At 49.7% G+C, this 10,629-nt stretch overlaps 1 protein-coding gene across 1 annotated transcript; it reads right to left on the bottom strand.

Moving 5' to 3' along the window:
- Positions 1–1,467: 1,467 nt before the first annotated feature.
- On the bottom strand, positions 1,468–9,754 carry KCNK15 (potassium two pore domain channel subfamily K member 15). The gene is made up of 2 exons (XM_043980264.1): positions 9,124–9,754; positions 1,468–6,637 (listed from the first exon to the last, which is right to left on the bottom strand). Exons 1-2 carry the CDS (start codon positions 9,404–9,406, stop codon positions 5,769–5,771), a joined length of 1,152 nt encoding a protein of 383 aa, XP_043836199.1. The 5' UTR covers positions 9,407–9,754; the 3' UTR covers positions 1,468–5,768.
- Between the last annotated feature and the right edge of the window lie 875 nt (positions 9,755–10,629).

Raw genomic sequence — 10,629 nt, 5'->3', positions numbered from 1 at the left:
CAGAAGTCTCAGAGGAGGCCCTGGAAGGTGTCTAATGGGGGAAAAGTGAACATGATGTCTGAAGACCCGGGTTCAAGGATCAGCTCTGCTACTCACTAGCTTGGGGATCCTAGATAAATGACATCATTTCTCTGGTCTTCAATGTCCCTTTGTGTAAAATAAAATGATTGGACAAACCTCTAAGGTCCCTTCCAGTTCTAACAACCTCTGACACTTAGGAATCCTGGCTGAAGCCTGAGTTGGGTCTAGAACTCTGAAGGGAACTCTTAGGGTATGTGTGTGTGTGTGTGTGTGTGTGTGTGTGTGTGTGTGTGTGTGTGTGTGTGTGTGTGTATCATGGTATCCTGTAGCCCCCAATTCTGAGGCTGAAACATCCAGGTCACACAACTATGGTATCTGGTGACATCACCATAGGACTGGATGGCGGGGGGGGGGGGGGGGGGAATGTTGCTAAGCAACCAGTGACCACCATATCAGTATCCTTGAAGTCGCCTAGCAACAGGAGCTCAATCCAGTCCCCAGAACAAGGCTTTGGAGTAAAAGCATGGAAGACTTCCTTGCCCTTCCAACTTGATTCTCTAAAATCAACCCCATAGGTCACTATGTCCAGAAGCTATTCCAACACCAGACATATAGAAAGTTAAAACTGAAAAGGGACGTTAGGGATTATTTAGTCCAACCACAGGTTTTTTTTTTTCCAGAGAGGAAAAGTAAGGACCAGAGAGGGAAAGAAACTTGCCAAGGTCACACAGTATATTCATGGCAGAAATGGATCCAGAACTCAGCTCTCCCGATTCTCAGTCCAATCCACATTGTGCCACTTCTCTGAGGAATGAATACACAATATAAATCAAAGGGCCAAAGCCCTGTCCCTCACCTCCTATGCTAAATATGGGCTGGTTTATCGGAGTTATACCATGAGTATTGGCCGACAATCTGTGGCAGATACCAGGCTTCGGGGCTGGGGACTTTTTTTTTTTTTTTTTGGTGAGGCAATTGGGGTTAAGTGACTTGCCCAGGGTCACACAGCTAGTAAGTGTCAAGTGTCTGAAGCTGGATTTGAACTCAGGTCCTTGGGGCTGGGGACTTTTCAAACAGAGTCCTTATTGCTGTTAAGAGCCCAAAAATCTTTGCACACACAATGCATGCCATTTTCTGTTTACTCCCATGAGATGTGCTTGTTTTACATAGGGGAAACAGAGGCTTGTATAAGGGTCCTGTACCAACTTAGAGGCAGAGGTGGGCCTAGAACCAAAATACTTCTGACTCTCAGGACAGAGTGCTTGTCACCAAATCCTTGGCATGAGACAGAAGTGTGCTGGTGATCTCTGGAGAGAAAGAAGGTGTACCAAGGGATCTGACTTATCTCCTCCCTCCCAAGATAGATGTATGTGTTGGGAACTTGGAAAATAATAACTGCTCACACATTTTTATAATACTTTACAGTTTACTAAGTACTTAACACCTTTTCATTTGAACCTCATAATAGCCCTGTGAGGTCGGCGGGGCAGGCCACATATAATTATCTCCATTTTTGCAGCTAAGGAAACTGAGGACGAACAAAATTAAATCACTTGTCCATGGTGACTAAGCAGTACAGTGCAAACTTGAATCCAGCAGCCTTTATCCCAGGATTTCACCAGTGAGAGTCCCATTGAGGTTAAAGAAGTCAGCTCAAGCCATTCCCAGACCACACCCTTACAATCACCCCAGACCCTAAAAGCAGCTCAGCCTCACTGGAATTCAGCAATGGCCTGGCCTGGCCTGGCACTCTATCCACTGAGCCACCCAGCTTCCCTGAACTCTAAGGTACTAGCAATAAAATGTCAAAGCAACTTGAAGGAAAGATCGATCCCCTGTGATGATCCAGGAGGGCTCCTGGGGGAAAGGTGAGACTTGAATAATTGTAAAAGGGAGAGAAAGATGGCTGACATTCCAGCTCTCTCTCTCTCTCTCTCTCTCTCTCTCTCTCTCTCTCTCTCTCTCTCTCTCTCTCTCTCTCTCTCACACACACACACACACACACACACACACACACACACACACACACACACACACACCACTTCCTCACCTGAACGTGCCTTCAACTTGTAAACTGATATTTACAAACAAAACCTTGTTCAACATGGTGTATTGGTTGGGGAAGGCCTGACTGGCAATCATTTAAGCCTCATTTTAGCCTTGGCTCTGCCTCTAATTTGCCATATGACTTCAGGCAAATCATTCCTCTGTCTAGGCTTTGGTTTCCTTAGCTGTAAAATGAGAGGCAGAGACAGGGCAGGAACTGCAGAGTCTACAGGATCTCTTCCTGCTCAAACATTTTATGTCCTAAGGTTTGATCAGGATCTAATATTCTAAGAGTTGATGTCCGGGCCCACCAGATTGGGGTACAACTGGAAAGAGTTTTCAGTTTCTGGCTCGAGGGGGATGAGACAAATATCAGCATCCTAACCACCCCTTTGGGCCCAGGGTTCTACACGACAGGCTCCCAATCACCTGCTGGATCAAATAGAAAATCCTCAGTTTGGGTTCCTAATCTGGCCTCTCCAACCTTTGCGGTCTTCTTATACCTTACTCACCACCAGGTAGTCTTTGATCCAGTGACACTGGTCTTGCTGTTCCTTGCCTTTATCTCTTGACTACATTTTCTTTTCTTTTTTTTTTTCTGGTGAGGCAATTGGGGTTAAGTGACTTGCCTAGGGTCACACAGCTAGTAAGTGTTAAGTGTCTGAGGTCGAATTTGAACTCAGGTCCTCCTGACTCCAGGGCTGGTGCTCTATCCACTGCACCACCTAGCTGCCCCTCTTGACTCCATTTTCACTGCCCATACCCCATACCCCATACCTGGGGTTCTTGCCTTCCCAGGCTCCACTTCCTGCTTCCTTCAAGTCTCAGCTAAAATCCCACCTTCTGCAAGAACCTTTTCTTCCCCCTGGCCCCCATTTGTCTTAATACTAGTAGTGCTGTCTTTCTAAGATTCCCTCAAAGTTCTTCTGAATGTGTTTTGTTTGTACACAGTGGTTTGCATGTTGTCTCCCCCATTAGACAGTGAGCTTCACGAGAGCAGGGATTGTTTTTGTCTTTCATTGTATCCCCAGGGCTTACCACAGTGCGGAGTACATCGGAGGTGATTGATAAATTCTTGTTACCTGATAACATGGGGGAGGCCAAGCTAAATTCCCTAGTGGCTCCTTCCCCAAGTTGTGTATAAGCCCCAAATACTCTGGGCTCTTCTCTATAAATCACAAAGCATAAATGGGATTCCCCAGTAAGATTCTCATCAGTCAGAACAATGTGGTTTTCCTCAAGAGTATTAGGAACTGAGGGGGCAGCTAGGTGGTGCAGTGGATAAAGCACCAGCTCTGGATTCAGGAGGAACTGAGTTCAAATGCGACCTCAGACACTTGATGAGTACTAGCTGTGTGACCCTGGGCAAGCCACTTAGCCCTCATAAAGAGGATTAGGAACTGAATTATACTTTCAAGTGAAGAGGGAGTGGTCTGAGCTCCTAGACACCATGTGGTGAGTAGAATGATAAAACTTTGGAGCTGGATTAAACCTTAGTGAACATCTACCCTCATTGTAGAGGTGAAAATAGAAGTCTAGAGAGGGAAAGTACTTACCCAAGGTCACAGAGCAAGTTAGTGACAGAGTCAGTCCAAAAACCTGGGTTCCTTGCCTGATCCCAGTTTAGTGCTTTTTCCATGAAATAGTGCCTTGATATTTAGGGCCCCTCTCTTTATGTCTAGACTCTGGCATAGTCCACATACCTTCTGAAGGACCTTATCCAAAGTCCAGTCCATTTCTTCCACTGTCTAGAGTAGAGTATTTCCCCTCCATCCCCACTTAGGTTTGTTCTCCATTCATTCAAGGCATGATCCATCCTATAGAACACAAAGCCAGCCTTGGTCTCTAGTCTATGCCAGCAGGGTAGGAGCTGAGCCTTAGATGTGGCAAAGAAACAGAAAATATCATCCCTCAAAACTTTCAACCCAAAGAGGAATTAAAATGGTTCAGGAATCTGGGAAGGGCAGAATCCAGGATAAAGCAAAGAACAAGATCTCAGAAGCTTGATCTGCACTCTCATTCCCTGTCACCCCTCCCCAGGGGCATGTATCCGTGACATCATCACCAGATGGCAGGCTCCCTGCCACACTAAGTCTGAGATATATCCATCCCTTTCCCTGCCAGCTAACCAGCCACCCACCCACCATCAATCCAAATACCTTGGCTTCCCCTTCTTTCTGCCCCCAAATCCTCCTCCAAACCTCCCCACTGGCTTCCAAGGTCCCACTACAAATGTATAATAATGAGACTACTCTCTCCCATCTGTACAGAGCTCTACAGTTTATAAAGCCCTTCTACATACGTGATTCTGTCACTGGATCCTCACAGCAGTCCATTGAGGTCTGTAGGGAAGGCTTTATTATCCTCCAGTTAGGAAGGATGATGAAACTGAAACTGACAGAGGGGAGAAGAAGTGGCTTGCGGGTGTTATTCCTATTTTCATAGATGTTTAAAGATATTGAGTCTCAATGACAGTGATTTACCCAAAGTGACAAAGCACCCAGTATTTCTGATTCCTTAATAATCCTCCTCTTCCTTCTGAAAATGATCTCAGAGGTTAATAGTCCTAAGAGATGATTTTACTGAAGGGGAAACTGACTCAAAGAAAGGGAAATACCTTATCCAGGAACACAGGAGCATGAGGCACGGCCACCACTAGAACTTGCCTCTTTTTCCTCTATTTCCACTATTACCACCAACTTCAGTGTAGTTGGTTGCTAACTAGAATACAGATCTAGCTGTTAGGGCTTTCTCCCTCCTCAAATTGTATTTACTTATCTGTTTATCTATTGTATCTCCAAATAAAATATAAGCTCCATAAGGGGTAAGGATAGTTTTAAATTTTCTAACTTCACACTTAGCACAATGCAGCACACAGAGAGCGTGCTTAAGCAGTGTTTGTTGAATTGAATTGGGGCTTGATATTTCATTGGCAGGATCCCCGGCTACACTGTCACAGGGATGACTGAGCAGGGCCCAGATACCCCTGCAAACAGTCACCAGCCACACCGGCAACAGGCAGGTTCAACTGTCAAGTGTCTGAGGCCAGATTTGAACTCAGGTCCTCCTGAATCCAGGGCAGGTGCTTTATCCACTGTGCCACCTAGCTGCCCCAGTCCATACGATATTAACACTGGGCTGCACCTTAGCACGATATAGTAGAAAGAATATTGAATTTAGAGTGAGAAGATCAATTCAAAACATTTAATCAACGTTAAAATAATAGATTTTTAAATGTTTTGCATGATTTCACATGTATAATTCATATCACATTGCTTCCCTCCTCAATGGGTGGGGGAGGGAGAGAATTTGGAACTCAAAAAAATTGTTTTAAGTTAAAATAAATGAATAAAATATATGTTAGGGTGAGAAGACAGATGGGAATCCTTGCTAGGCTACTGAAAACCTGTATAACCGAAGTGCAAGTCCCTTAACCTCTATATGCCTCCGCTTTCTACCTGTAAAATAAGGGCACTGTACTTAGTCACATCTAAGGTCTCTGCTAGTTCTAAATATATATTTTACGATCTTAGTACAACCACCTCATTTTTTATAGATGGGGTAACAAGTTCAAAGAAGTGCGTGGCACCCAAGAGCGCGCGCGCGCGCACACACACACACACACACACACACACACACACACAAGACTCCTACACACTTCTTCCGGCTCCAAATCCAGCGTTCTTTTCAACCCCCTCAGCTCAGACTGACTTCCGACGGGTCGGGACCCGGCCGAAAGCACTGCCTGAGGACGTTGTGCTCCCAGGAGGCGAGAAGCCGAGGTTATCCTTGGCACCCAGCGCCAACTGGTCGATCCGATAGGAAATGGAGCCGCAATAGACCGGGTTGGAATGACAGCTCGGCGGAGGGGTCTCGGGATGCCTCTGGGCCGCAGGCAAACGGGGTGGAGAAGCCCCCGCAGGGAGAGGCCGGATGAGCTTCAGGCGGCTACAGCTCCGAGCTCCGAGGCAAGGGAAAGGGGTTGGATCGGAGGGAGGAAGGGCACGGCGGCGGGCGACCTCCTGCGACGGTCTCAAGGGGTTCCCCGGCCGGAGCCGACGCAGTGAAGCCCGACCCTCGGCGTCCCGTCGCTCGTCCTCGGCGTTGAGGGTGAGGAAGCGCAGCACCACCAGGTTGAGGAAGGCGCCGATGACCGTCAGGCCCAGCAGGATGTAAAGGAAGCTGAAGGCCACGTAGGGTGGCCGCTTGTGCAGCGCCTCGTCCCGCTGCAGCGCCACGAAGTCGCCAAAGCCGATGGTGGTGAGCGTGATAAAGCAGTAGTAGTAGGCGTGGAAGAAGGTCCAGCCTTCGAAGTGGGAGAAGGCGGCGGCGCCCACGGCCAGTGTGCCCACGCACGACAGCAGGCCCACGGCCACCATGTTCTCCGTGGACACCTGAGTCTTCCGCAGTCCCACGCAGCGCTTCAGCCGCTGCAGCAGCCGTCTGACCAGCACGTTCATGCGTTCTCCCAGGCTTTGGAACGTGACCAATGTAAGGGGGATGCCCAGGATGGCATAGAACATGCAGAAGATCTTACCCGCGTCAGTCCCTGGCGCCGCGTGGCCGTACCCTGGGTGAGGAAAGAGGAAATCGGAGGTTGACTTGGGGTTGAGAGCGAGGCAGAGATAGGCGCGTCAGGCGAGGAAGAAGAGGTGAGGTGAGGAGGAGAAACTGAGGGAAAGGGGGATATGTGATGAAAGTTGGAGGGAAAGGCAAACATGAGGAAGGGAAAGAAGGACATGATGATGAGGGTGCCCAGGTGCCACCCCATGAAACCTTCATTGAGTGTCAGTACAGAAAAATGAACTGGTTTTGGAGTCACACTAGCCAGGTACAATCAGATTCCTTCCTCAACTGTGCCTTCGGGCCTGTCACCTCATTTTCCTCATCTGTAAACGAAAGGGTGGGACTAAATGAAGTGTCTTCTAGCTCAACCCCCCTGTTTTTCAGTCCTCTTCTCCAACTAAAAGTGCTATCTCCCACCCCAAATTGTCGTAGAACACCTGTCTGACCTCACCACCCTCCTTTTAAAAATTTGCATAGCTACTGTATTAGACCAAAATCTCCTTGAAGGCCTGCCATTTTTCTTTTTATGTCTCCAACATGTAACCCAGGGCCCGTGAAAAGTGGGAACTTAATACATTTTTGTTGAATTAAATTGGGAAGGGGCTAGCCTTCCCTAGGGAGACAAGAGTGCAGTGAGCTGGGGAGTGTTTAATATGGCAACTAAATGCATGCAGAGAACAGCAAGAATGGGCAATAGTTGGGAATAGGAAGAAAACATTTTTCTAGTGTTACTGGTGCTTCCTTATAAATAAGTTGACCTTTCAAAATTCTGGTCTCTATAGATGTCCGTCCCAACCCATTCCCACTCCATGCCCCCTCATGCCACAGAGAATAATCTGTGAACATTCCTTGCAGGTTCCCTTGGCCTGGATAGTTGGCTACCATGGCTCCCAAGGGGGCATAGTCCTAGGAAGGTCTGGATGCCAGCAGGATCCTTAGCAAATACCTGGTGTCCACCCTGAGCTAAAACAGAACATTTCCCCATTTCACCTGGGCCACTTTCCATCTCTCTCTCTCTCTCTCTCTCTCTCTCTCTCTTTGTGGGGCAATAAGGGTTAAGTGACTTGTCCAGAGTCACACAGCTAGTGTCAAGTGTCTGAGTCAGGATTTGAATTCAGGTCCTCCTGAATCCAGGGCTGGTGCCTTATCCACTGCACCACCTACCAGCCCCTATCTATTTTCTAAAACCCTGTCTAGGCCCTATTATTTGGCAGACTACACACACACACACATACACATACACGAGGCCTCAGGATCTCAAGTGTTTAGGGCTAAGCACAGACCCTGGGTACTTAGGAGGTGCAGATAAGCCAGTGAGGAAGAAAGTCAATGACCGTGGCCAAGGGGAGGGAGGGAGGACCACAGGGCATGGAATGGACAGGCAAAGTTAACCTGGAACAAAGTCTTTGGTGGCTTGATTCACACCCCAGTTTTTGCGGCTTTGGATAAAAGAAGTGATTTCTCCTCTTTTGGTCTCAGTTTCTGCATTTGTCAAAAACAGGGGTTTGAACCAGATTGTCTTCCCTGGCTCTTGTATCCTCTTATTCTGCCCTGGGATTCAGGAACAAGTTTGCAGAGTCCAAATCCCCAGAAAGGTTTCTGAACTCAGGGAGAAGAAAGGGAAAACAGACCGACTGACATGGGGCATCTGAGGGCTGAAGGTGGGAAAGGGCCCAGAAAGAAAGAGGAAGGACAATAGCTGTCCTCTCTTTACTGGCTGGGGTCCAAAGCGAGACCCCAGGCTTGGAGGACTGCCCTTTCTCCAAGGACAGCCAAGCAATCGATTGGAGAGGGAGGTACAAGGAGGCAGGCCTTCCAGGGCTGAAGGTATATGGAAGGAGAGGTGCCTAATCCTCCTGCTGGGCTCTAATGAGAGTCTTCCACCTCTCACCTCCATCTAAACCAGCTTCCCCAAACACTACCAAGTGACTAGGTCTTCATCCTGGACTGAATTGGGCTTCCCTGTCTCCAAAGCGAAGAAGTTACAAAGATGCCCAGTCTTAGCCCAGTAAAAGGAAAAGACTAGGAAGCAAGCCGATTGAAGGAGGAGTGTAAGGGTCTGGAACCTCTCCCCTCCGACAAAACAAAACAAAACAAAACATACAAAACCAAAAGCCAACCCACTCATACAAGAGCTATAGTATTTAGCACTGATGGGAAACTTGATGTTCAAAATGTAACCCCTTCATTTTAAGGAGAAGGAAATAGATTCAGATGGGAAACGACTTAGCCTAAGAAGACACACGTCTGGCAAATGGTAGGTAGAGTCGGCACTGGAAGCCGGCTCTTCAGACTCTCAGCTAAACCAATGTGTGTTGGGAACAAGGTCTGCAAACGTTCCAGACACTCAGTCTTCCAACGTCAGCCTCCTCCCATCCCACTCCTACTCCAGGGGCTTTGGGTCGGGGCACAGACGTGGGGGCGCCCGGCTCCCGAGGGTGGGATGAGGGAGGCCAGGTCTCCCAGCAGGAGCTGCGGGGCTGCGCTCACCGATGGTGGTAATGACGGTGATGGCGAAGTAGAAGGAGCCGGCGAACTTCCACTGGCGGCCAGCACGGTGCGGCTCCGCCTGCAGCACCAGGCGCTCCAGCTCGCGGTAGTCCTCGGGCGAGAAGCGATATTTCCTGCGAAACTCGCTGCGCTTCTGCTCCAGAAGCCGCTTCCGGGCGCTCTCCGTCTCCGACTCGAGCGCGTCGAACACGGCGGCGCCCACCAGCAGATAGGAAAAGGTGCAGAGGATGAGCGACGCCGTGCGCACGTTCTGTCGCTTCATGGCGAGCTAAACCTCGGGCCGGGGCCCGGAGTGGGGGCCGTCTCACCCCGGCAAGCTCATGGTCTGGCGGGGCGGAGGCTCCCCGCCCCCTTACAGTCACACCGCCATCCCCAGCCACCCCTCGACTTCGATCAAATAACCAGGTGGGCTACTGGCTGGGTCCCCGACTCTAGCCTGCCGCCCAGTGGTCGGTAACGCCCTGCCCCGGCTGGCCAAGCCTCTGCTCATCCACTATCCACAATCCGAACCCCGACGGCAGCGTTGAAGCGCAGCGCCTAGGACAGCTCCGGGTCCCTCCTGCGCCCCAATCAGCCTGAGTGCTTTGCCGCTACCGCTGCAGCTGCCTCCGAGGCGGGGCTCTTCCTGGGTCTGCGTTCTACTGGCTATCCCGCCAGCTGCTCGCTCCTCCCCTCTCCAGCTGCTCCCAGACCCAGTTAGTTGGAGATCGGATGATGTAGAAGAGCATGAAGGGACTTTTCAGCCCAACCCCCTCATTTTTAGGGAGAAGGAAAGACACCTAGAAAGGGAGTGGGTGGGAAAGGACTTTTCCAATGTCTCATAGAAAGTTAAATCAGAACTGGAACTCAGGTCTCCTGATTTTCAGTCCGTTGTGGGCATGGGGGGGGGGGGGCATAAACCCTTAGAGACATTGGAAAGTTACGCTGGGAGGGCCAGGAGAGGGGGGAACTAAGTCAGGTATCTCGGCATCTTTTAGGGCTCACTGGCCTGACCCGTAGAGGAGGGGCAGCTCCTAGCCTGACTGCCTTGCCTGACTGTCTGAGTTGATATCTTCACTGGGGGGAGTCGGTGGAATGAGGGAGGGGGTGCTCTCACTTGAGTCAATCACCACCCTCATCTCTCCTCGTCAATCTGTTTCCAGCTCCTTAAGGTCATCTCCTCGGAATTGATTCTTTCTCAAACTGAGACATCTGGCAAGCGAGTACTCATTCCTCCACCTGCTAAGACCCTCCGACTTTCCCCTGGGCTGGACCAGATGGTCCCTATGCCAGCTCCAGCCTGTGGGGAAGGAAGAAGAGCAACCGAAGGCAAGCCCCTCTATTTTTGCCCTTGGCCCCATTCCCTCCTGGCTCCTCCAGCAGCTTACCCGGATCCTTCCCTGCCCCCACCCCATCCCCTCTAATTTTCAATCTCTCCTTATCTACCAGCTCCTTCCTGCTGCCTGTAATCGTGTCCAAATATCCAACGTCCTTAGAGAACTTCAC

Source organism: Dromiciops gliroides, chromosome 2, assembly GCF_019393635.1.
Source record: "Dromiciops gliroides isolate mDroGli1 chromosome 2, mDroGli1.pri, whole genome shotgun sequence".
NCBI classification, from domain to species: domain Eukaryota; kingdom Metazoa; phylum Chordata; class Mammalia; order Microbiotheria; family Microbiotheriidae; genus Dromiciops; species Dromiciops gliroides.
Note: the sequence above shows the minus strand (reverse complement) of the source record. Positions and strands in the feature narration are given on the sequence as shown.

Excerpts from the sequence above, each read along its gene's own strand:
- KCNK15 (XM_043980264.1), bottom strand. The coding sequence starts at position 9,406 with ATGAAGCGACAGAACGTGCGCACGGCGTCGCTCATCCTCTGCACCTTT. Across the intron at positions 6,638-9,123 it reads CACCGTCATTACCACCATCG|GGTACGGCCACGCGGCGCCA; the intron begins GTGAGCGCAGCC and ends TTCCTCACCCAG.